General features: G+C 45.3%; 1 protein-coding gene across 2 annotated transcripts; it reads left to right on the top strand.

Moving 5' to 3' along the window:
- The first annotated feature begins 1,569 nt into the window (after positions 1-1,569).
- alc (5'-AMP-activated protein kinase subunit beta-1) lies at positions 1,570-25,718 on the top strand. 2 transcript variants are annotated; one of them, XM_069338121.1, is made up of 6 exons: positions 1,570-1,652; positions 6,379-6,575; positions 9,487-9,650; positions 10,824-11,074; positions 12,552-12,676; positions 22,659-25,718. In XM_069338121.1, the coding sequence occupies exons 2-6, from the start codon at positions 6,390-6,392 to the stop codon at positions 22,806-22,808; spliced, it is 876 nt and encodes a 291-aa protein (XP_069194222.1). In that variant the 5' UTR covers positions 1,570-1,652; positions 6,379-6,389; the 3' UTR covers positions 22,809-25,718. The 2 variants fall into 2 exon arrangements, with proteins under 2 accessions (XP_069194222.1, XP_069194217.1); XM_069338116.1 differs by having other exon boundaries at positions 9,484-9,650.
- The last annotated feature ends 1,112 nt before the right edge of the window (positions 25,719-26,830 follow it).

The following is a 26,830-nucleotide window of genomic DNA, read 5'->3' as shown; positions in this document are numbered from 1 at the left end:
GATGGTGGCCCTCAGGGCTGCCTTCCCCCGTCGAGGCCACTAAAGATGGTGACCCTCAGGGCTGCCTGTCCCCCGTCGGGGCCACTAAAGATGGTGACCCTCAGGGCTGCCTTCCCCCGTCGAGGCCACTAAAGATGGTGACCCTCAGGGCTGCCTGTCCCCCGTCGGGGCCACTAAAGATGGTGACCCTCAGGGCTGCCTGTCCCCCGTCGGGGCCACTAAAGATGGTGACCCTCAGGGCTGCCTGTCCCCCGTCGAGGCCACGTTTCCTATCACCTAATCTACCTGTTCACCCAGCAGTAATTAGGTACTCGGGAGTTAGTCAATTACTGTGAGGTTGCATTCTGGGAGAGGGTCAGTAGTTCCACCCTTGGGGGGGGGGAAGGGAGGGGAGGGATGGACCTCGATTGATTAATTGATGAAGATTAAGCCACCCATGAGGTGGCACGGGCATGAATAACCCGCAAGTGGAGTAACTGTGGAGTTTATCGGTTTTGGAGTGAATGCGGTCTTTGGTGGTGAATGGACCTCGAGGATCTTTTAGATTTAGTTCCTCAGAACGCAATGTCCCTGAAGCACGGGCTAGAGTGTATCCCGTAAAGATAAACCAATGTAACATACGATTATGTTACGTTGTTGGGTAGATTAGATACACAGTGTTTAGTGAGTTTCATATTCATTTAGTAGTCCTGGATACAGCAGTGTCGTAGACGTTGAGACGAAGCCTGGAGCAGAGCAGAGAGCTGAGTGTGGCCGGAGTCGCGGAGCTCTATGTGGGAGAGCGTGGCGGCTCAATGGGGAATTGTGAGTGTCTGAACTCGGGGAGCGAGAGCGTTGTAGCTGGATGAGGTCCTAGACTGCTGCCTGCTCTGTGTCGAAGCTGTAGCGTCTTGTAGACGATTAAAACTGCCTACGCCGAGTGCTACATTCTTGACTGGAAATTGTACTGTCCTTCATTCCGATGATTGATTGATGAAGATTAAGCCACCCAAAAGGTGGCACGGGCATGAATAGCCCGTAAGTGGTGGCCCTTTTAAGCCATTACCAGTATCAAGAGCTGATACTGGAGATCTGTGGAGGCACGACTGCACCCTGCGTGACGGGAGATGTCTCCCTTGTGAATGTGTTAAGATGAAGATGAAGCCACCCAAGAGGTGGCACGGGCATGAATAGCTCGTAAGTTGTGGCCCTTTTGAGCCATTACCACTATCAAGAGCTGACACTGGAGATCTGTGGAGGCACGACTGCACCCTGCGTGACGGGAGATGTCTCCCGGACCAAGTGGTGGTGCCTTTATTCCTCATATCGCCTGCTTATATTGTGAATACACCTCAGCTCCCTCCAACAAGATGAGAAGAGTATTACCTGTAATTGGGGAAAGGATTGTAGCTTCTGTAATTAGTGCTAATTAGTTATGCTATTAAGATAATGAGATAATGGAGCGAGTATAAGATTTACTCGCAACACCTGCTTGTAACTGTACAAGAATGTAAGAACTCTTGTATATATAAATAAATATATAAATATAAATCAATATATAGAGTCCATAGAGACAGTCTACCTGTCCCCCGCCGGAACGGTCGCTGGGAAGAGGTCGCCGCCGCCAGGGTCGCCACGGAGGACCAGAGAGACCTTTACCCTTCATACTCCTGGTATATTGACGGTGGTGTATAGCCTGGTATACTGACGGTGGTGTATGCCTGGTATACTGACGGTGGTGTATACCCTGGTATACTGACGGTGGTGTATAGCCTGGTGTACTGACGGTGGTGTATAGCCTGGTATACTGACGGTGGTGTATAGCCTGGTATACTGACGGTGGTGTATACCCTGGTATACTGACGGTGGTGTATAGCCTGGTATACTGACTGTGGTGTATACTCTGGTATACTAACGGTGGTGTATACTCTGGTATACTGACGGTGGTGTATACCCTGGTGTACTGACGGTGGTGTATAGCCTGGTATACTGACGGTGGTGTATACTCTGGTATACTGACGGTGGTGTATACCCCTGGTATACTGACAGTGGTGTATAGCCTGGTATACTGACGGTGGTGTATACTCTGGTATACTGACGGTGGTGTATACTCCTGGTATACTGACAGTGGTGTATAGCCTGGTATGCTGATGGTGGTGTATACTCCTGGTATACTGACAGTGGTGTATAGCCTGGTATGCTGATGGTGGTGTATACTCTGGTATACTGACGGTGGTGTATAGCCTGGTATACTGACGGTGGTGTATACTCTGGTATACTGACGGTGGTGTATACCCCTGGTATACTGACTGTGGTGTATACCCTGGTATACTGACAGTGGTGTATAGCCTGGTGTACTGACGGTGGTGTATAGCCTGGTATACTGACGGTGGTGTATACCCCTGGTATACTGACGGTGGTGTATACCCCTGGTATACTGACGGTGGGGTAGAGTCTGGTATACTGACGGTGGTGTATAGCCTGGTGTACTGACGGTGGTATATAGCCTGGTATACTGACGGTGGTGTATACCCCTGGTATACTGATGGTGGTGTATAGTCTGGTATACTGACGGTGGTGTATAGCCTGGTGTACTGACGGTGGTGTATAGCCTGGTATACTGACGGTGGTGGATAGCCTGGTGTATTGACGGTGGTGTATACCCTGGTATACTGACGGTGGTGTATAGCCTGGTATACTGACGGTGGTGTATAGTCTGGTATACTGACGGTGGTGTATAGCCTGGTATACTGATGGTGGTGTATAGCCTGGTGTATTGACGGTGGTGTATACCCTGGTATACTGACAGTGGTGTATACCCTGGTGTACTGACGGTGGTGTATACCCTGGTATACTGACGGTGGTGTATAGCCTGGTGTACTGACGGTGGTGTATAGCCTGGTATACTGATGGTGGTGTATAGCCTTGTATACTGATGGTGGTGTATAGCCTGGTATACTGATGGTGTATAGTCTGGTATACTGAGGGTGGTGTATACTCTGGTATACTGAGGGTGGTGTATACTCTGGTATACTGAGGGTGGTGTATACTCTGGTATACTGAGGGTGGTGTATAATCTGGTATACTGAGGGTGGTGTATAGCCTGGTATACTGATGGTGGTGTATACTCTGGTATACTGAGGGTTGTGTATAGCCTTGGTATACTGATGGTGTATACCCTGGTATACTGAGAGTGGTGTATAGCCTGGTATACTGAGGGTGGTGTATAGCCTGGTATACTGAGGGTGGTGTATAGCCTGATATACTGACAGTGGTGTTTAGCCTGGTGTACTGAGGGTGGTGTATAGCCTGGTGTACTGAGGGTGGTGTATAGCCTGGTATACTGAGGGTGGTGTATACCCTGGTATACTGAGGGTGGTGTATAGCCTGATATACTGAGGGTGGTGTATAGCCTGGTATACTGAGGGTGGTGTATAGCCTGGTATACTGAGGGTGGTGTATAGCCTGGTATACTGAGGGTGGTGTATACTCTGGTGTACTGAGGGTGGTGTATAGCCTTGTATACTGATGGTGGTGTATACCCTGGTATACTGAGGGTGGTGTATAGCCTAGTATACTGATGGTGGTGTATACCCTGGTATATTGAGGGTGGTGTATAGCCTAGTATACTGATGGTGGTGTATACCTGGTATACTGACAGTGGTGTATACCCTGGTATACTGACGGTGGTGTATAGCCTGGTATACTGACGGTGGTGTATAGTTTGGTATACTGAGGGTAGTGTATAGCCTAGTATACTGATGGTGGTGTATACCTGGTATACTGATGGTGATGTATACCCTGGTATACTGACGGTGGTGTATACCCTGGTGTACTGAGGTTATCTTGAGATGATTTCGGGGCTTTAGTGTCCCCGCGGCCCGGTCCTCGACCAGGTCTCTACCCCCAGGAAGCAGCCCATGACAGCTGACTAACACCCAGGTACCTATTTTACTGCTAGGTAACAGGGGCATAGGGTGAAAAAAACTCTGCCCATTGTTTCTCGCCGGCACCTGGGATCGAACTCAGGACCACAGGATCACAAGTCCAGCGTGCTGTCCGCTCGGCCGACCGGCTCCCCGGTCGGTATACTCTGGTATACTGAGGGTTACCTTACCTTGAGGTTACCTTACCTTGAGGTTACCTTGAGGTGCTTTTGGGGCTTAGCGTCCCCGCGGCCCGGTCGTCGATCAGGCCTCCTGGTTGCCGGACTGATCAACCAGGCTGTTGGACGCGGCTGTTCGCAGCCTGACGTATGAGTCACAGCCTGGTTGATCAGGTATCCTTTGGAGGTGCTTATCCAGTTCTCTCTTGAACACTGTGAGGGGTTTGCCAGTTATGCTCCTTATGTGTAGCGGAAGCGTGTTGAACAGTCTCGGGCCTCTGATGTTGATAGAGTTCTCTCTCAGAGTTCCTGTTGCACCTCTGCTCTTCAATGGGGGTATTCTGCACATCCTGCCATGTCTTCTGGTCTCATGTGATGTTATTTCTGTATGCAGGTTTGGGACCAGTCCCTCTAATATTTTCCACTTGTAAATTATTATGTATCTCTCCCGCCTGCGCTCAAGGGAGTACAGATTTAGGCTCTTTAGTCGGTCCCAATAGTTTAGATGTTTTACTGAGTGGATTCTAGCAGTAAAGGATCTCTGCACGCTCTCCAGGTCAGCAATTTCTCCAGCTTTGAAAGGTGCTGTCATTGTGCAGCAGTACTCTACTCTAGAGAGCACAAGCGTTTTGAAGAGTATCATCATCGGTATAGCGTCTCTAGTGTGAAAAGTTCTTGTTATCCAACCTGTCATTTTTCTTGCAGTTGTGACGGCTACTTTATTGTGTTCTTTAAAGGTAAGGTCTTCTGACATGAGTACACCCAGATCCTTTACATTGCCTTTTCGTTCTATGTTATGATTTGCCAGAGTTTTGTACGTGGTTTCCGTTTTTATATTTTCATTTTTTTCCATAGCGCATGAGCTGGAACTTATCTTCGTTAAACACCATATTATTTTCTGTAGCCCATAGAAAGACCTGATCTACATCTGACTGGAGGTTTGCCGTGTCCTCTATGTTGCCTACTCTCATGAAGATCCTAGCGTTATCTGCAAAGGATGATAATGCTATAGGGTGTGTTCTTGTCTATGTCCGATATGAGGATGAGAAAAAGTACTGGAGCAAGCACAGTCCCCTGGGGGACTGAGCTCTTCACGGTTGTTGGGCTGGATTTTATTTTGTTGACTATTACACATTGGGTTCTGTTGGTCAGGAAATTGTAGATCCATCTGCCTATTTTTCCGGTAATTCCTTTTGAACGCATTTTATGTGCAATAACACCATGGTCACATTTATCAAAAGCTTTTGCGAAATCTGTATAAATTACATCAGCGTTTTGTTTGTCTTCCATAGCATCTAATGCCATATCATAGTGGTCCAGCAACTGTGACAGGCAAGAACGCCCTGTTCTGAAACCATGTTGTCCGGGGTTATGGAGATGCCGTGATTCTATGTATTTTGTGATCTTACTTCTTAGCACTCTCTCAAAAATTTTTATGATGTGCGATGTTAGTACTATTGGTCTGTAATTTTTTGCCTCTGCCTTATTTCCTCCTTTATGAAATGGTGCTATCTCTGCTGTTTTTAGTATATCAGGAATAACGCCAGTATCTAGGCTTTGTCTCCACAGAATGTGGAGGGCCTGCGATAGTGGTTTTTTACAGTTCTTGATGAATATGGAGTTCCAAGAATCCGGGCCTGGTGCAGAGTGCATAGGCATACTGTTTATAGCTTCTTCAAAATCCAGAGGGTGGTGTATACTCTGGTATACTGATGGTGTATACCCTGGTATACTGAGGGTGGTGTATACCCTGGTATACTGAGGGTGGTGTATACTCTGGTATACTGATGGTGGTGTATAGCCTGGTATACTGAGGGTGGTGTACACTCTGGTATACTGATGGTGGTGTATAGCCTGGTATACTGATGGTGGTGTATACTCTGGTGTACTGATGGTGGTGTATACCCTGGTATAGAGGGTAGTGTATACTCTGGTAATTACCTAAGTGTAGTTACAGGATGAGAGCTACGCTCGTGGTGTCCTATCTACCCAGCACTCTTTGTCATATAACGCTTTAAAGCTACTGATGATTTTGGCCTCCACCACCATGGTATATGCATTTCAAGGATTAACAAAATATTAATGTCTATGGTTCGTTAAAAACTTCTCCATATAATTTCTAGTGTTGGTTCTAATATTTTTGACTAGTTACAATTTATTGTGTTATAATTTCTTGGGTTTGATTTATTTTTTCATTTTAAGAATACTGAAATATTTTCTCATCATTCCAACATTACAATGCTATGTGATGTTTGAATACAACACTCTCTTACCGTCTCCTTTTTATCTTGCAGTAACCTAAGTCATGGGCAACCATGCAACGTCGGGTGAGCGTCGGGATCGGAATAAACCCGGCGACTCATTTCCGCCATATTCTCCGGGGAAGATCGATGGCCAGGCATTCACATTCGACAAACACAAAGGCCAGAAGGGCCTCCAACAACAGCCTTCAGAAGAGGAGCACGAACCGGTCGTCATCAAGCCTAAACAGGCAAGCACTTTGTTATAAAGCAGCAGATAATTTGGCTGAAATCTTTTTATCATAGTGTAAATGATAAATCTAGACAATTAGCAGTGATATGGGTTAACAGTTGTTGATTTCAGTTGCCTTAGTGATTTTTAGTAATCACTGATCATTTTTGGTATCATTTGGCAGTGTTTTCACTCTGTTTGGTAACCCTCTTAGGGGTGAGGGGAGCAGCTTATTCGCCCCCCTCCCCCCCCCTAACAGGGTATGACCTAACTACTGGCTGGATTGTTTGCTAAGTTGTTTTCTGCATTATTTGTTTAGTTTCTGTGAACGTTTCAGTTATCTAATAAACTGTCATCCACACTGCCATGGAAATAAACATTCCATTCACCTGGGCAGTATGGCTCTCGAACCGTGGACCCCACGCGTGTGAGGCCGAAGCTCATAAGACTACTCATAGCCCAGTCAATAGTTCTATGCCCTCTCATGCAGGGGGTCCATGGTTCGAGACCCATACAATCCAGGGGAATGGAATTTCAGTTGTGTGTTTAGCTTGGCCTTCCTTCTGGAGGTTTGTTCTTCAGTGAGGGTGATCGTGAGACCTCTGCTCCATCATGCTTATGAGGAAACTAGGTTTTGGGCTCTGAATTTACCTGTGGGTCACCAATACTAGTGGCCTCGACGAGGACCTCTGGTCTCTACAGGTCTCATACCTTAATAGCCTACCGGAGACCTCTGTCTCTTGTAGGCTATTAAGGGCTGATGTGACTTAAGCTTTGGGGAGCCTCTGGGTCTCACCCAGAAAATGGCATTTCATTACATTCAACGCTGTTTTTTCTCCTACGTCCACTCGGGTGACTCATACTGCGTCCATCATTTTAAAACATTTGTTAAAATTTTTAATTTTATCCGATAAATCTGGAAGTGGTTTCAAAATGAGCACCTTTAGATTGCACACAATTTGGTACAATAATGACAGTGTAGCCTGACAATTGACGTCAGAACACTTGAAAGTTTATCAATACTTTTGTGGTTCAAAATCTAAAATACAGTGGCACCTCGACTTACGATTGCCCCTACTTACGATAATTTTGAGTTACGATGTAAATTTCATCGAAAAATGCAACTCAACATCCGATGGTGTCGTCGACTTCCGATATTTGTTGGTACACGTTCGGGTCGACCTTGCGCGTGGTTCCCGGTCACGCGGCCGACCTGCCTCAGTTTACTACAGCTGCCCGCTAAGTGACGATCGCGCCTATAAGAAATTCCGCTTTTGTGGTGATTTTTTGCATTTTGAACATTTAAGTAATTATTATATATCACGCCATGAGTCCCAGGAAAGTCAGTGGTAAGGCTCAACATATGAAAACCCATGTAAGGATGACCATAGAGCAGAAACAAGAGTACAGAATGTCTCTTCCTCAACAATTATGAAAATGTGTGCAGCATGGGAAGAATTGCAAACCTTTGCCGAAACGATTTCGCCCAAATCAAGCTGCAGTAGGCTGTTGCCTTAACCTATTCAATGACACTGATGCATCATTACAGACAAATGTTAAAACGAAGGGAAAAACAAATGTCTCTTGACAAATTTGTAGTGAGACAAACAATCACTGAACCACAATCAGGTCCTAGTGGTATTCAGGCAATACGTAGGAGAGAGAGTACCCCAGAAAAAACTTCACTGCCTGATGTGATAATGGAAGGGGACTCCCCTTCCAAACAGTAACAACTCTCCTCCTCTCCCCTCATCACCATCTTCCATACGCCATCAAGAGCCCTCCATAAAGGTAAGAGAAACTTTGGTACTGTATTGTAGTTAGAAAAAACATTGTATTCAGTATAAAATGTATTTGTATGTAAATATTTTGGAGGGTGGGGAACGGATTAATTCAATTCCCTTTATTTCTTATGGGAAAAATCGCTTCAACTTACGATCCATCTCTGGGAACGGATTAGCATCGTAAGTCGAGGCCCCATTGTATTTGTTAAAATTCCATGTATTGTTCTATTATTATGGGACGAGTTTTATATGGCGAACAGCTTTATATGGCGAACAATTTGATACCAAAATGAAAGACGTAACACGAAAATTGATGTTATCAAACTGAATGAGTATATACATTAGGTTGCAGGTGTGCCAATTGGTGCTTGTTCACGGATAACGGTTGGCCAAATTTAGGCTTTGCTGCGGGGAGTCACACTGGGCTTTTGGACCTTATATGCATATACACCTGTGGGGAATTCTATTGCAACACATTGATACCAAAACGAACGACGTAGCACGAGAATTAAGGTGAGAAAACTGAGACGAGTATACATATTTTACTGATTTTGTGCGCACACGGGTAACTTTGCCGACTTTAGGCTTTGCTGTGGGGAGTCATGCCAGGCTTTTGGACCTTATATGCATATACACCTGTAGGAAATTCTATTGCGAACAATACAATGGTACCAAAACGAACGACATAGCACGAGAATTAAGGTGAGGAAACTGAAACGAGTATACACATTTGCAGTGTCACTGCATGCTCGCCCGCACCACCAAGAGCATGACGTCAAAGTCTGCGGAGCGCACACTCTGCGCGTGATAGTGTTAATGAACAAATCCACAAGAGCCATGATGAGGGTTCAAACCTACGCATGGATGTTCCCAAATGCACCTTAGTCAACTGTGCCACGACATGGCCGGCCCACGTAGATTTGTTCATTTGATATATCACGCTATTGTGATTTCTACGTGTATTTTTGTCACTTGTTCGAAATTGTAATTATGCCTCATGTTCCTACTAGACATTTTTTTTTATAGACTGTCTACATTTTCTTTTTCATTTTACATTTCTTAATACTGTTTTTAATTCCCAAGTCATGAATAGCTGTTGGTAGGATTTTCATTCACGCCAACTCACTCACCCACTCTCTGCAGCAGTCAGAGAAAGAAAATGAGGACCCAGTGCCTGCTAGACCACGACCGGTGCTGACGCAAGGTAACAAGAAGATGCTCCCGTTTGTCATTAAGTGGGCAGGTGGAGGGCAGGCGGTTGCTATTGCTGGAACATTCAGCGACTGGCAACCACTTCCCATGGTCAAGAGGTAGGTGATGACTTTGTATGGAATTCCAATGTTCTCTTAACTGTAGTGTAAGTGGCAGTGTATTTTTTATTTTATTTTATACAGCAGCCCTGTAGGGAGACTTCACAGCGGTCCTGTAGGGAGTCTTTGCGACAGTCCTGTAGGGAGTCTTGGTGGTGGTCCTGTAGGAGTCATGGCAACAGCCCTGCAGAGTCACAGTGGCCACTATAAAGTCATGGTGGCAGCTCTGCAGTGTGTTGTGGCAGAAGCCAATATACTATATGCTTATACCCACCATCAGATGACCACAATACCACAGCTACCCATATTGCAGCCTGTGTTCATTACACCAGCCTAAACTCATTATATATAGTCACACCTCGGCTTATGAATGCCCTTATTTACGAACTTTCGGGTTGCAAGCCCAATTTCTTCGGAAAATTTGAATCAGGTTACGAACTTTACCTCGGGAAATGAGTTTGTTGACATGCGTATGGCTGACCTAGTGCGTGGGTGCATGACGATCGCGCTTCAGTTTACCAGTGCCTCCCGCCTAGGACAGAAGTAACGAATGGTGCCTAACCACTCGGACCATTGGGAATTGAACACAGAGCTGCAAAACTGTGATGCCACTGCTGTGCCAACCAGTCCAAGTGGATGGGTCAATTAGGTGCTGTGGGAAACTGTGGGAAATACAGTAACTCTCCCTTCTTGATTGTATGGATGCTGGGGAGACGATGGAACACTGTAACACAGTGGTCCATGTCCTCAGCTCACACTCAAGAGGTATGGTTTCAATTCCCAGGGAGATTGAAACCTAATGACTCTCTTCATATAGGAATAAATAGGCATCAGGGAGTTAGGCAACTATTGTGGGTTTGCATCCTGGTGAAGGTCAGTAGAGTCACCTAGTAGTGAGGCCTTGATAAGCCTGAGTGCAGGCTTCCTGTTCCTGACAATGGGAATTATTATGATTATAATAATTAAGTACAGAATCTAGAGGGAAAAGTGCATCACATAAACACAAAAGCCTTTTCTAAAATATGACGGTCTTAGAATTGCAGTACCTCACTTGATCAGCTCTGACTCAGTATACAGGTAAATCAAACTCTATCTTTTTTTTCAGTCGAATAACTTCTTGTTAATCATTCATGGCTCCACATGTGGCCTCATTGTTCATCAATCCCATTCCAGTGAGAAAGACTTCGTAGCCATCGTGGATCTGCCGGAAGGCCAGCACCAGTACAAGTTTCTGGTGGACGGAGAGTGGAGACTTAACCAAAGCGAAAATGCCTGCACCAATGAATTGGGGTCACAGAACAACACCATTACCATCAACGAGAGCGACTTTGAAGAGTTCGAAAATGCGCTTCTGCGCGACCCCAACGATGACAACAAGGATAAACCGTTGAGCAGTCAGTCTCAGAATAAGGAAAGAGTTGAGGGTAAGCTTTAAAAAGTGGAGATTAAGCTTAAGAAAGTGAATTGCAAGCTTGAGAAAGGGGAGTGCAAGCTTGAGAAAGGGGAGTGCAAGCTTGAGAAAGGGAAGTGCAAGCTTGAGAAAGGGGAGTGCAAGCTTGAGAAAGGGGAGTGCAAGCTTGAGAAAGGGGAGTGCAAGCTTGAAAAAGGGGAGTGCAAGCTTGAGAAAGGGGAGTGCAAGCTTGAGAAAGGGGAGTGCAAGCTTGAGAAAGGGGAGTGCAAGCTTGAGAAAGGGAAGTGCAAGCTTGAGAAAGGGGAGTGCAAGCTTGAGAAAGGGGAGTGCAAGCTTGAGAAAGGGGAGTGCAAGCTTGAGAAAGGGGAGTGCAAGCTTGAGAAAGGGAAGTGCAAGCTTGAGAAAGGGGAGTGCAAGCTTGAGAAAGGGGAGTGCAAGCTTGAGAAAGGGGAGTGCAAGCTTGAGAAAGGGGAGTGCAAGCTTGAGAAAGGGGAGTGCAAGCTTGAGAAAGGGAAGTGCAAGCTTGAGAAAGGGAAGTGCAAGCTTGAGAAAGGGGAGTGCAAGCTTGAGAAAGGGGAGTGCAAGCTTGAGAAAGGGAAGTGCAAGCTTGAGAAAGGGGAGTGCAAGCTTGAGAAAGGGGAGTGCAAGCTTGAGAAAGGGGAGTGCAAGCTTGAGAAAGGGAAGTGCAAGCTTGAGAAAGGGGAGTGCAAGCTTGAGAAAGGGGAGTGCAAGCTTGAGAAAGGGGAGTGCAAGCTTGAGAAAGGGAAGTGCAAGCTTGAGAAAGGGAAGTGCAAGCTTGAGAAAGGGGAGTGCAAGCTTGAGAAAGGGGAGTGCAAGCTTGAGAAAGGGGAGTGCAAGCTTGAGAAAGGGGAGTGCAAGCTTGAGAAAGGGAAGTGCAAGCTTGAGAAAGGGGAGTGCAAGCTTGAGAAAGGGGAGTGCAAGCTTGAGAAAGGGGAGTGCAAGCTTGAGAAAGGGGAGTGCAAGCTTGAGAAAGGGGAGTGCAAGCTTGAGAAAGGGAAGTGCAAGCTTGAGAAAGGGGAGTGCAAGCTTGAGAAAGGGGAGTGCAAGCTTGAGAAAGAGGAGTGCAAGCTTGAGAAAGAGGAGTGCAAGCTTGAGAAAGAGGAGTGCAAGCTTGAGAAAGGGGAGTGCAAGCTTGAGAAAGTGAAGTTTAAGCTTGAGGAAGGTGTGGTGGGCTTGATAAAGTCATGAGTAAGCTAGAGAAAGTGGAAGGTAAGATTGAGAAAGCGGAGGGCAAGCTTGAGAAAGGGGATGGTAAGTTTGAGAAGATAAAGAGTTAGCTTAAGAAAATGGAGGATAAGCTGGAGAAAGTGGAGAGTAAACTTGAGAAAGTTGAGGGTAAGCTTGAGATGGTGGAGAGTAAGCTTGAGAAATTGTAGGGCAAAGTATTCTTAATGTGGTTGTTACCTGGTATTTCATGCATCAATAAAAGTTTACTTTTTACCCCTTCGCTTCTCTTCCCTTCCATGCAGAGGAAAAAAAGGAGGAATTTAGCCAGGAAATTCCCGAATACCAACAGTCTGAGAAAATCCGTGGGCCGCCAGTGCTACCGCCTCACTTGCTCCAGGTCATCCTCAACAAGGATACCCCCATATCCGTAAGTTCTCACCGGTGTGACTCCTCACACGGATATGGTTATGGATGTGTGTGTCCAGCTGGGGGTCTGGTGTTTTCAAAAGTATTTTGTGTTTGAATTCGGTGTTTGACATTTGCGAGGTGTGGGGATTGGACGGTGGAGGGCGAGGTGTGGGGATTGGACGGTGGAGGGCAAGGTGTGGGGATTGGACGGTGGAGGGCGAGGTGTGGGGATTGGACGGTGGAAGGCGAGGTGTGGGGATTGGACGGTGGAGGGCGAGGTGTGGGGATTGGACGGTGGAGGGCGAGGTGTGGGGATAGGATTGGGCATGAGATGTTGGGATTGGACAGGGGATGAGATGTGGGGATTGGGGATGAGGTGTGGGGAATGGATGGTAAAAGATATGTCTGGGATTGGAAACAAGGCTGATAACTTCAGATTGAAAAAGGTGTTGCTATTTAGTAATACAGGAATGAGCGCAGCAGTTTAGCTGGAGCAGAAAGAGATTGACAGTATGAGGAACACATGCAGTGTTTCGAGGAAAAAAATATAATAATAATGATACCGTACTCTACATTTACCATTGCTATCAAGCTGCTTTGCCTCCCATAATGCACAAGGAGCTATCACACACAAAGCTTTGCTTCTCAAGTGAACACCTTCAAAATTGTATATTTTCATTCCTGACATTGCTTCCATTTTGGCATTATTTAGTAGCTCCAATCCGGATATATTCTTAAATTCAAATGGAAATTCTGCTCTTTTGTAATATATTGAGACGTCATTATGATCGGCTTTCTTCATGCTGGTAGTCGAACATATTTCATGAGTTAAGCAGGAAATGATTCGTCATTGGTTGATTTCACTTGTAAGTGATCAATTCTTGTGTGTGCTAAGGTGAATGTGGTATATCTTGATATATTAAAGTAGTGCTAGTGTCAACCACATTGACATGCAGGGGCTAAAGGGGGGAGGAGAGGGGGTGCACTTTGTTTCGTCAGATTATTTCGTGTGTCATCCATTGATGATAAGAGAAATTGAGCACATGTTGATATGTTGCATAATCACCCATCTCATCCGTGTTCACAACCACAGGTCATGAAGAAGCAGTGGACTCTAATGACGAGGATGTGGAGGGTACGAGCTTTAGCATTTTACAATTTTCTCGTAGTATTTCACTCTTCACCGTCACCATTTTGTCAGGCGCGCACGATCTCCACCATGCAGCTGATCACACTGCTTTGTCACACTCACGGTCATTGTAGCACAGTGGCACGCTTGGTGGTGGGTGCGAATAAATGAACACTCATTAAAGATAACTTACATTTGCCCTCAATGTTAATCCTTTAATTTTAATTTTTGTGCAAATATTTTCTACTTACCTCTGAGGGTACAGTACAGTAATTATAAATGTTTTTCCATAGCTTGCTTTCTCTGTTACTTTCATGTTTTCTGAGGGGAGCCCCGTCAGCTCCCCGGAGCCATCCAGTCTGAATGGATATGTATAATTTTCTGGCATCAGTCAATGTGCCTGGAGTTTTTGCCTACCGGAGACCACGAGCCAGAACTTGGCCCCCCTCAGAGAGGCATGAGGAGCAATGGCCTATAGAAACCCCCCCCTGTGGTTGGGAGCATTCATTGTCTGCCATCGACCAGGCCAGGCAGCCAGAAAGGTAGGTGCCCCAAAACAAACCCCCCCTATTCTGGTGAAACTATTGCTACTGAAAGCCGAACGAGTGGACAGAACTCCTGTAACGAAAATTAGCAAACGAGCATGATGTCATCACGTCGCCGCACCGCCGTCTGCGCAACTCCCTTCCCCTCCCCGGGAGGGGGAAGGGGAAGCCCCTGACCCTCGCACTGGTGACCCAACCTGCAGTTCTTGGCTGATGCGATTCAGGGAAAGTCTTGTGCCTCTGGCTCCGGAATTTTTGTCTCTGTTCTGTGTCTAGTGACGTGGGCTGTCTCTCCAAGGGGTGTGTGAGCCAGGAGTAATATTCCATAGTACTCGGGCTGCATGCACCTAGGGCTACCTTCCCTAGGTGCCCAGTAAGTACTGCCCTTGGGGCTTGGGGCCTCCTTCCACAAGTCTCCTTGGGATCTGCCTCTGCTGTGCCTTTTACTGCTCGGTACTTGGGGTCTGCTGGGGTTTTCTTGCCCTTGTGTGTCCCTGGGTATGGGGGTAGTTTTCATCACTGGTAGGGGCGCGGGGTACTGCACAGCTAATTTTCACCAATTATAGCGGCCGGCTCTATTCCTTTTGGGTATGTTGTCCTTTTGCGGGGTTTTTCTTTTGTTTTTGTTTTCTGCCTGGTGGGGGGATGGGGTCTGCCTGTGTGGTTCCCCTTTGCTGTTGGGGGTGTATATATATATTCTGTGGTTGGTGGTATCCCCCGCTTGGCCCCCGTGAGTGGACACGTCCCGGGGGTTCAGCTTTAGCAGTTTCTTTGGTAGACTTGGGCGCTGGTTTGCAGTACCCTGCCTGTGCTTCCCTTAGCATGTTAAGATGGCTATGGGCCCCTGGGAAACCCCATGGGGGCTCCGTGGTTCGGTGAATGTGACCCTTGAGTCCCCTCTTGCTTCTTACGAGTTCGAAGATTGCTCTGTCCGCTTGTCTCAGGGCGACATTCACTAGTTGTGCCTCCGCCATGCTGCCTGTTGGGTCGGTGATTCTTTTGACCTAGAGTTGTGCGACGTTGTTCTCTGTACATGCTCCAGTTCACTCGTGTTACTCAACATATGTGGCGGTACAGGCAGCTGCTGCGTTGCACGCTCGGTTTGGTTGCGGCCTCGGATGCCCCAAAACTGCCCCAATGTCCGGACCCTTTGGGTCCGGACTTTGGGGTGGGAGTCATTTTGGCTCTGGTTTCGTCCGCCCCTCCTTGTCCTTTCCCTTCTGTTGTGCATACGTTCCCCCCCCCCCCCTTGCTTCCGACTCCGAAACGTCTGCGGGTTTCGGGGTTGAGACTTAGGCGGTCTCGGGGGTTTCCTCTTCCAGGGTGACGGTGGAGGCATTCAAGCCTGTTCCTCCAGCTGTAGCATATGGGTCTGACCAGTGGGCTCCCTTCATTAGTTTTTTTATGGCTGCCCCGGCTTTTTCTTGTGAGGCCGGGGCTTTGGGGGGATGGCCCGGCCCCGGGATTGGGGAGGGGTTGACTGTGGGGCCTTGGCCCTGTTCACCCCGCTTGGGTTTAGTGCCCTCTGAGCGGGGCTTGCAGTTCCTCAATGTGGGGTTTTCCTTCCCCCTTTGCTTCCGAGTTGGTTTGTATATGCTCCTCTCTGTGTTCGGTTCCATGTCCGTTCAGGTCTGTCGGCTCCATCGGCTCTGTCCTTCCTGTGGGTGATTTTCACCGCTTTCATACCGGTTTTCTCTCGGGCCATGAACTTTTCTCCATGCTGCACTCATGTTCCCTTTGTATTGGGTTCCCTGCATGGCCCTTGGTCAAGGGTGCCATTGGGCCCATATGTACCTCTGTGCTTTCGTGCTTGCTTCTCACGATTTTCAAGGGTTTGCGACACTCTTCGATACTTCAAATATTATTGGGACATCTGTTGACTTCTGATGAGGCTTCCCGCCATTCCTTTCTCAGACTCGTTGGTCCTCTTCCATTCTCCTTGTCTTCTTTCAATTCTGTTTCGCATTATTTTGTATTCCAAGCGTCTCTCCTTCCTGTCTCGACATATCTGTTATTCGTTACATATGCCTTGTTGGCGCCCTCCTCGGAAGACGGGTGGGGCGGTTCGGACCTCGGGTGCAGGGGCCGGGGTGATTGTTTTGTTTCTGGGCGGTGTACACATGTGTCGGTGTTTATCGCGGATTATACTCCGTTCTCGCTCATCTTCTCTCCGGTCATCGTCCCCTCCCCCCCTAAATACTGGGGGTGTTCTGGATTTTATTTGTGGGGACTTCACCCAGTTATGTCTAGCAGTATGTACCGCTGGACATACTCCACTAGCGATGCTCCTGGTATATTACACGGCTCAGCTGTGTCGTGACATGGTCGTGTCTCCGGTCTGAAGATGAGATTGTACAGTCTGGCGACTGTTGGCCGGGTGCTGGTTCTCAATTTTTGGTGGGGTGTTAAATGTTGTGTGTTTTGCTTGGCTACTTTGCGTGCGTCTTTTCGTGTCCTTACTTTGTCAGTGTGTCTTGTTCTTCGTTACACTGTGGGGCGCTGCCCTGATTTTCAGTGCCTTTTGTTTTGTCTTTTGACGCCTGGATCTTTTCTCGATATCTGGACACTCCTTCATTGCCTCCGTCCTTGCTGTCTGTACACTCATTCATTGCCTCGGGCTATGCTCTCTGGACACTCCTTCATTGCCTGTCTTTCAGTGCCTGGCTGCACCCTTATATACATTGGAGTCTCTCTGTATATGTAGTTGGTCGTGTACATTACATTACTGGCTGCTACTTGGATCCTCTTCGTTCGTCCTATTCATTGTACTCTCTTGTCCCTAGCTACTGGTGTTTGGACCATCTTTCGGGTCTTTTCCTTGCCTAAATCCGTATTTCCTACCTCTATACTGCACACTGTTTTGTGTCTTGGTAGGTGCTTATTGACTATACTGATGTTGGTGCTCGGTTGGCCTCTGTACATGTTCATTTCCCTGATTTGGGACTGCCCCAGTGTTCGGTTCTGGACCTGTATTTTTTTCATTTTTCCTTGTTTGTCACTGCCCGCTTCTGTGTTGCAATGTCTGCGGGTGGATGTAGATTCCGATCAACCACTCCTGCCCCTCTGGTGTCTTTTGGTTGGGACAGGGGTGCTAGGATTCCGGTACTAGCTACAACTTTTCTTTGTGTTTCTTTTCTAGACCATACATTTTAGTTTTAGTGCGGTATACGTCTTGAATGGTTTTCCTCATATATTACTCAGCGACACGTGCTTCATTCTTCCCGGCTGGAGTTTGTTGTGCTACTCCTGCGGGTTGCAGGGTTCTGTTTTTCACTTCGCGTCTCGCGATTCGGTTCGTGGTGCTCGTTTTACTCTGCCTGGGCCCTGGCTCCTCAGTTTTCATTGCCATTTGGTCCTAGCTGTTGCAGTGTTTGCGGTTTGGCTCTTTCGGCAGGCGGATTCTTCTCATTTTCATCTGTTTTTGGCCTTGTTGGTCCTTCAGGGGTTCCAGGAGGGGGTTCCTCCCGGGCGAGGTGTGTTTGCTCGCCCGGGTTGGTTCCTTCCAGGCTCGCTGGGTTTGGGTTCCTGGTTCCCTGGCGGCCGTTCCTTCTAGTTTTTTGCCAGCCTTGGTTGGAGGCGCTGCTTTGCTCGGTGTCCGTTCCTGAGGGTCTTCCTGCGGCTTCACCCCCTTTTGCTGATCGGTCCAGCCCGGTACAAGGCTGGTTCGTTTTCCCTTCGAGTCTTCGCATCTCAGGGTTTTTGTCTCAGGTTCTCGTCACTTGTGTGGGCACTGGTGGCTTCGTTGTTGGTCTCCCACCTGTGTGCTTCGTCTCAGCGGCAGTGTGTAGTTTCCTAGCGGTCCTTTTGGTTTCCTATCACTGTGTAGGTGTACTACGGTCTCTGATAAGGGTTGTTTTGTTGTTCCAGGTCCATCATTGATGCTGCATCCTGTCGCCTCATTTCGGGTGGCGCTGGCGGGGCCGCTCCAGCTTGCGTTCGGTGTTGCTATCCCTTCTGCTCCGTTCTGTTCGCTGTCTTGTTTGTTTCCCTTCCGGCCTGCTCATGCGCTTCTGGTGCCGTCCTGGTCGTTGGCGCAGGTGGTCTATCTTCTTTCTTCTCCTCGGTTTGTCATGGCCCCTTCAGTTATGGTATGTTTTTCTGCTTGTTTGGTCATGGTGGTAGGTTGTTCGTTAGCAGCAATCTTCTTCTTTTCGGGTGAAGTTTCGGTCTGCTGTGTTCCGGATGGAGTCCTTGGGTTGCTGCTTGGTTGTTCAGGCTGAGGATGTTTTGTGTGTTGTGTTCGGTTGCGGCTCTTTGCTGTTATCTGTGCGTCTTGGCCTCTGGGGCCGTGGGCGTGTTTTGGTTTGTCCGGGTTACCTTCCTTCCTTCCTTCCTGTTCTGGGGTTCAGGTTTCCTGGGTCGTCTGCAGGGTCCTTTGGTTTGGCCTGTGGTTTTGTTTTTGTGTTGGGCATGTGGCGTCCGCCTCCCGAGTTCTTCCCTCTTTTCCTTATCTTTGATGAGGTAGCTCCGTGGAGCCGACAGGGCTCTCTCCAGAAAACCAGCGTTGAATGTAATGAAACGCCATTTTCTGGGCGAGTCCTGGAGGCTCTCTGGTATGCCTCCCATGCCTTGGTTGGCGAGGGTCTGGGATTCCCCCATCCCCCTCCCAGGGAGGGAGGGAGGGGGGGGGTTGTGCAGATGGCGGCGCAGCAACATGATGACGTCATGCTCATTTGCTGATTTTCATATGAGGAGTTCTGTCCACTCGTTTGGCTTTCGGTAGCAATAGTTTCACCAGAATAGGGGTTTGTTTTGGGGCGCCTACCTTTCTGGGTGCCTATCCCGATCAATGGCAGACATAGAATGCTCCCAACCACAGGGGAAGTTTCTATAGGACATTGCTCCTCGTGCCTCTCGGAGGGGGCCAGGTTCTGGCTCGTGGTCCCCAGTAGGCAAGAACTCCAAGCACATTGATGCCAGAAAGTTATACATATCCATTCAGCCTAGATAGCTCTGGGGAATCTCCGGGACTCACCCAGAAAATGGCGTTTCATTAGATTTAACGCTGGGTTTTTTTTCGTGTATAATGACAAGAAATGTAAATGTAAACAAATATTTCTTAATAATGCCCTTGCCATTAGTCTTGCTGCTGGCATAAGTTCATGCTTGTCATTGAGAGCACTTTAACCTGGAGTTTCTGATCACATCTTCCATATACCAGTGTCTAACTTGGGGAGAAGTAGCCTTCCTAGATTTTATGGGCCTCGATAAAAGGAATTAAGGTAGCCTCTGCAAATTCAGAGAGCTGGGACAACTAACTGAAGAGTGAATGCACCAGACACTTTGAAGAATAAGTAGTGGCAGAGCTTGTAGACTAGTGCACAGAGGTTAAAATATCCAAATAATGCAAAGGAAAGTGAGGATGTTTTGGCCCATCTTGGATTCTTAACAAGCCATGTCCCCGTTGTGATTCAATAAGGGTCCAGGTTAGGTAAAAAATGTAACCGGTAGAGCGACGGTCTCCCTTCATGCAGGTTGGCATTCAATCCCCGACCGTCCATGGTACCATTTCTCTTTCACGTCCCATCCCAAATCGTTATCCTGACCCCTTACAAGTGCTGTATAGTCGTAATGGCTTGGCACTTTCTTCTGATAGTTCCCTCCCCCCCTTTTCCTTTCTTTTCAAAGGTGTGCAGGTCGGGTTATTTAATTTCAGTCACATTATTGTGACTTTCTCTGATTTAAAATATCAAACATTATTGGTGCAATTAATAGTGGCTGAGCATGAAGGATGGTACAGGGGGTTAAGATGTGTTAGATCATACACACTGAAATGGTTGGAGCCAAGCATGTTGCAAATTTTGAATTTTTTTATTTATATTTAACTCTTTTTGATACCCCTGTCAGCATTAGGTGGGTATATGGCATTATTTGACTCATAGGCTCTTTATTTACTGGCATGTTTGCAGAACTCTCACTCTTGGTTGCTTCCTAAGGCAAGGTTCTGCTGACCGTCGGTTATGATCTAGTGCACTCAGGCCAGGGAAATGTTCTGGAGTGCGGAACTCTTTAACCCTTAAACGGCCCCAATCGCTGTCTGCCATTAACTCCTGTGCTTGAGTTGCTAAATATGATTTTTTTACATTTGTTTTCAGAACTCTTTTTATGTCATGTGCACTATAGTGTAGGACTTTCAATTAGCCGAGCCACTTGACCCTTAATTTGGTAAAGTACTTAAGCGTACTGAAAACACACAAGGATCAATCACATATGGTGACTGGAGCAGTGTAAGGGTTAAAGTTTCTTTGAGAGGTGATGCTGGTGCCGGGGAAACAGAGAATACTTGGTCCACCCCAGAGCAGACAGAAAGTGCATTCGTGCCAGAAATAGCATCACAGGTATGCCAGAAATACCTTCAAGTCTTAAATGTCACTTGGCATCACAGGGATGGTCACGCCACCACCGTGGCCAACTACTGAAAGGTCCAATAGTTCACTACCTCCCAACTGCCGCCAGATGGCAGCACTGACTCCCTAACAATCCCCAAAGCCGAGATGATCACATTCTGTCCTAGCCCCTCACAACAGGTTGTATGGCCAACCAGAGATCACAAATACTCAGTTAAGTGGCATGTGTTAGCCTTTGGAACATTTGCTTTATGCAGTCAGCTGATGTGATGTTAGTGAATATTTCTCATGTGTGTGTTTATGCAGTCAGCTGATGTGATGTTAGTGAATATTTCTCATGTGTGTGTTTATGCAGTCAGCTGATGTGATGTTAGTGAACGTTTCTCATGGCGTGTTTATGCAATCAGCTGATGTGACAGTTAATATTTTTCATGTGTGGCCAGACATGCCTCATGTTCATCTCTGGGCTTCATTGATCTGTTGCCAGAATTGTCTTCTGTGTGCATTGTTGGTTTGTGATCTCAGCGGTGGAGTTTCTACTTTAAGACTTTTGCACTTTTGGTGTGGCCTTGCACCAGCAGGGTTTTTTGCCTTCTCTTGAGCAGTCCTTTACATTTGCAACTAATGGACTGAACTTGTCCTTGTGCTTGTGCACATTCGCTCCCTTCGTCGCCCATGTGGGTGCGTGGTGCATTAAGTTGACGCACCACGGGTCAGAGAGCTATTTGGATTGGATTAGGTTAGCTTACGTGTAGCCTAGTTCTCTACTTTGTGTATTACAGTATTTTCTGTTTAGCAATTTTGCTTCATATATGTTGGTGTTATTTGTATAAATTTGAATATTAATGTTTATAGGCTTTCTTGAAGCCAAATTTATACAGTTGAGACTTGTCTAAATTGAACAGATTTAGACATGATTTGTTTAAAGTTTCAGATTGATTAACTGGTGTTAATTCTTGGTGTTTCCAGACATTGGTGCTGTGAGTGGCTGCTTTTGGTGTGTTATACTGTACAGTAGTTTATTATCCCTAGTTTCGGTTTCTGTATATTTTAGTTTTTTACATTTTGAGCATTTGTTTTTTTAACCTTCATGATGACTTTTACATGAAACCAACGTCCGCTGATGACTGTAATGGTGCAAATCTCAGATGAATTTTGCTAATACATGTGACCCGTTGTACCGCACAAATCTTGCGTGGCATGACCACATCTTTTACTGCATTTCGAAATGTGTGTGACTTAGGTAACAAGAGTTGCTGTTGGTTTTTCTTTTGTGTTATGCATTTTTAATTCAATTCTTGCATGATAACATATTCATAATTAGTTATTCATGTATTTTATTCACTTGATGAGGTCTATGGAACGTATCCCTAATTTACCTATGTGACATTGACTTTGCACTACACAATATTGTGCAGCGTAAGGTATTCCCTCAGACTGTACCCTATGGCTGTGCGAGGTCCTACTGCATATATATTGTTTATTTGTCTCGACACTGAAATGGCTTAACTTTATATTTGTAGAGGATAAGGTTACTTTGCAGTGCTGCGTTTCTCATCATATTCCATGTAATTGTCTGATTTTGGTAAGGAAATACACAAAAAATACATATACCATGTATATTTACTTCTTCCCATAATTTTACATATACAGTACAGTATAATGAAAAACAGATAAACTGTTGGGTTAAATAAAAGAACGTAAATGATTAAGTTTGCTAGGATAGAGTCTGCCATCATACAGGAACACCTTATGTATCTAAGTCTGAATAATCCACAATTTGTACTTTACTTGTCCTAAAGTGGTTTGCTTTAAAAAGGAGACTACTGAAGCATTTATCGTCTCTCATTCAGTACATTTATAACTTGACCTCTTGAGCGATTTATCTGTGCATGTCTGAATAAAACAATTTGTATGTTCCTAATGATCACATGCTTTCATGATGTTATTACCACGTATAACATTTGCCCTTCATTGCAGTGTGAACCGACACTCCTTCCCGAGCCAAATCACGTGATGCTGAACCACATGTATGCGCTGAGCATCCGTGACGGGATGATGGTGCTGTCGACGTCCCATCGCTTCCGCAAGAAGTGCGTCACCACTCTTATATACAGACCCATTGAATAGCTAAAAGCTTGCTTTTGAGGGACTCCTGGAAGACATCTGGATTGACGTTGAAAGTCAAACTCTGATGAAATGAATGACGAGCAAAATGTGGATGTCAAGCGCAAAAAGTTGGACTTGAACTGTTGGCTCATCCTTATTAATCATCACCTGAAACTTAGATACAATTTGCTGATCAGGGTTAATTCACTAAGTACAGCACAGTAGTTTTTTCAAGTTCTGATTGTATCATATTCTGCAATGCTGCTTGTAGGGGGTAGTGTGGTTTCTATTCTGCATTTGCTTCAAAACTTGTTAACAAGAAACGGATCGGGTGCATGGAACTGCTTATAATATGGGTTGATATAAAGAGGAGCTGTCATGTGTGTGAGGCAATGGGCCTTCAGCGGTTATCTTTATTATGTTCTTATGTTAACGTACTCCAAGAGTTGTCTACTGTACACTATTCGAGACGAGCGTCGGGCAGTTAGTGTACGCAGGTTAATGTTTTTAGTAGGTAAGAGTAAACGACTAATGTTCATACCCCTGTCACGGGCGCAAATAGTTTGAGGTTTTCTGATATAATTAGCATATGTGAAATTAGTTTCCTCCCGTGCTTGCCATTTGTGTTGGCACATTATGCCTCGGCTGAACCCTGCACTGGCTTGTTTGTCTAACATCCTGCTTCACATGTTTCGATGCTACGTACTTTAATCTCTTGGCTCAATTTGCCTCGGTTAAGCATTGCATCACCTTGTTTGTCCAAAGGCATCGTCTGTCACTTTTTTGACTGGCAGAAAACCCATTCTTGACCTCGTCCATGTCTGCCTCTTGTTTCTGCTCCTTATTTAGGTCACGAGCTCTCAATTCTACTCTAGTGTTCGGTTAATGTTACACTCTTATTATGTTTACTATTGGAGTGTCTTTTATTCGTGATAGTTTATTTACGACTGTTTAATTAATACCAGATGTCCTTTTAAGTCTTTGTTGCTTCTCCAGTTTAATCATTCTTATACTCCCCCTTCCACCTCTTTTCCCATTTCGTTTTTTTTTTTTTTTTTGCATTTTTTTTTTTTTGCATTTTTTCTTTAAATGTAAATTAGTTATTGCTTTCAGACTTGTGGGGTTGGGTGAAGCTCTCCCTTAGTACGTACCAAGATGCTGGTTGTGCTTCTGAGGGCATTACAAGGGAGATCATAGTGGTTTGTACCACATTTATTGCCCGTTTCACTGTAGCGTGCATGGTCAGTCAGTGCTCGTGAGAATGTCAAATGTGTGATCATACGAATAAGTTTTATCCCTACAAACAGACAATGTAACTGTTCCTATGATTCCCTTGTTACAACTTGTAATAAAGTTGTTACATCTTGTTATAACATTTTTATGACGTATTAGAATGTTGTTACAACTTGTTATATTGGTTGTTGCAATTGTTAGAAGGTGTTAAACCTTGTTCGAACGTTGTAGCACCGCCGTAGTTTCATCGTGTGTTTGGCGGGATATCTATTCTTAGAACTAATAGATGGAAACTCTCCTATGATCAAGGTTGCCAGAGTCTGTGAAATCTGTATACAAAAGTGCCTATGTATGTCATGGTGAAGTGTGTGATCACTTGTGACAGTGTGATTTCGGGGCTCCATTTGACTTTTCAAAAACCATTTTATGCATCGATTGGATCCACGTGTGCAATTTCATTGGTCTTTTTCTCTCTATGCTCTGATGCACTGCAATAAATATTACATATGTATAGTCACACAGGCCTATTGGTCAGGTTGGAAAACTGAAGTATTCTTGAATTTATTTACCCATTTTGGTAGTAAATAGTGATTTTTGAGTTTGGTGATCTCATGACAATTCTGATGCAAAGTAATCTAGAATTTGAAAGTCAAGGTCACTATTTATATATATGAGAAAATATTGTTGCTGCGATGAAATCGAATTCGCATCCCTAGACACACTGTCATGCGCACTACTGAGTGAACTACGGTTAGTCAGTAGTGCGTGCGCGAACAGAGACTCGAGGGATGTAGATTCCATCCCACTGCATGACCTTAATATTTTCTCATGGCTACATCACACACTTATGATTTCATTGTGCAGTATTGTATATGTTCATTATGATCATTTTGACAATCGTGATAATGCTGAGACTTGACGAGGTCATGTATAAGGCCATTATAAATCCTTAATTAATGATATCTTGCATAATTATGTGCAATAATTAATGCTGGGATTTGACAGTGAAAAGGTTTGCATAATTGTGTATATATAACATACAGGGGGAAGGGTGTGAGGGAGGCATATTCTGGAAGGTGGCTTGATTGTTTACTGTATATTGTACAAAAACATTATATATTATAATTTAAGCAGTAACTATAAATACATTTGTTATCAAGGGCGGCTCCTGACTAATATCTGACTGTTGCCAATCTTGTCCTTTCATATTTAGATTTTTTTTTTGTATTCAGGTAAAGGTACATACATTGAAGATGAGTTACAAACATGATGTTGGAATTTAAAGAAAGAGCTAGTACATGTAATACCTAAAGCCACTAGTACGCATAGCGTTTCGGGCAAGGTGAGGGGGAAAACACTTTGACTAAAACTTAATAGTAATTGAGCTTAAAGTATAAATTGTGTTGAAGTATATATTTGTGTTCTATGTGTTTCATCAGACAAACTTCATCAGTTTTATCTTCGTATTGGTAGACTCTTCGTTCAGCTCAGAAATTCCATGTTGTGGCTTTTTTTTTTTTTTTAATATCAACTTCTTTGACAAATTTCTTTGTTCACCTTTCCTTTGTGCATCTTATTGGGTTTCATTTATACATATATCAATGATTGTATGTATACTGCATGTATATTTTTACTGGATATGTATGTTGTATTCTAATGTTGTTTATATATGACGTATAGATGCTTGCTACTTTTCGACCTTGTGTATTTTTCACCCCGGGATGTTGATTTTGATTCAAACTTTGCTCCCAAATGAAGAAGTGTGATTTTCATTAACACTAATCAGTACAATATCGCAAATTAGCAAGTTCCTCAACCAGTTTGGCAACAATAAATATATAGAGAAACCTGAGTAGACATTCTAATGATCAGGGGTCTCCTGTTCGTGGGGCCACAGCTGGTTCCCTCACCGAATTTGAGGTTACCTTGAAGTGGGTCCGAAGATCAATGTTCCCCATGGCCCAGTCTCGGACCAGGCCTACTGGTTGGTGGTCTGGTCAACCAGGCCTACTGGTTGGTGGTCCGGTAAATCAGGCTTACTTGTTGGTGGACTGGTAAATCAGGCTTACTGGTTGGTGGACTGGTAAACCAGGCCTACTGGTTGGTGGACTGGTAAATCAGGCTTACTGGTTGGTGGACTGATAAACCAGGCCTACTGGTTGGTGGACTGGTAAATCAGGCTTACTGGTTGGTGGACTGGTAAATCAGGCTTACTGGTTGGTGGACTGGTCAACTAGGCCTACTGGGTGGTGGTCTGGTCAACCAGGCTGTTAAACATCACTGTTTGCAGTCTGATGTGTGACTCAGATTGGTTGATCACTTATCTTTTGGAGGTGTTTATCAAGTTCTCTCTTAAGTGATGTGATTGATTAGCTAGTCATATTCCCTATGTATAGAGGGAGAGTGTTGACAAGTCTTGGGCAAGGTTAGAGACATGCTGCTTCTTTGGGACTCGTGGCTTATCATCTACTCGTGGATCAAAGAGTAGTATACCCCAATTGTTTGGGTGTCTGCTCTATAGGTTTGTAGTATTTGGCATTAAAGTTGATGTCTGAGTAATACAGTCCAGATGAAATGCAAGGATTATGATTTGGTCATAAGATCATTGCAGTTGTTTCCAACAGAAAATAATGGACTAATGATGAAATTGACATACTTCATTCATTGGATCAGAATGCACTGCTTAAACACTCAACAAAATTAAAGATATATACTGTATTACTAAGCAACTATTCTCACGTGATTTTGGTGCAAATGTGCTCAAATAATTGTGACATTATATGCTTATATAAAAACTTAGTAATTTTGGC

The sequence above is a fragment of the Procambarus clarkii genome, chromosome 5, assembly GCF_040958095.1.
Source record: "Procambarus clarkii isolate CNS0578487 chromosome 5, FALCON_Pclarkii_2.0, whole genome shotgun sequence".
Lineage (NCBI taxonomy): Eukaryota > Metazoa > Arthropoda > Malacostraca > Decapoda > Cambaridae > Procambarus > Procambarus clarkii.
This window is presented reverse-complemented; position numbering and strand designations above follow the sequence as displayed.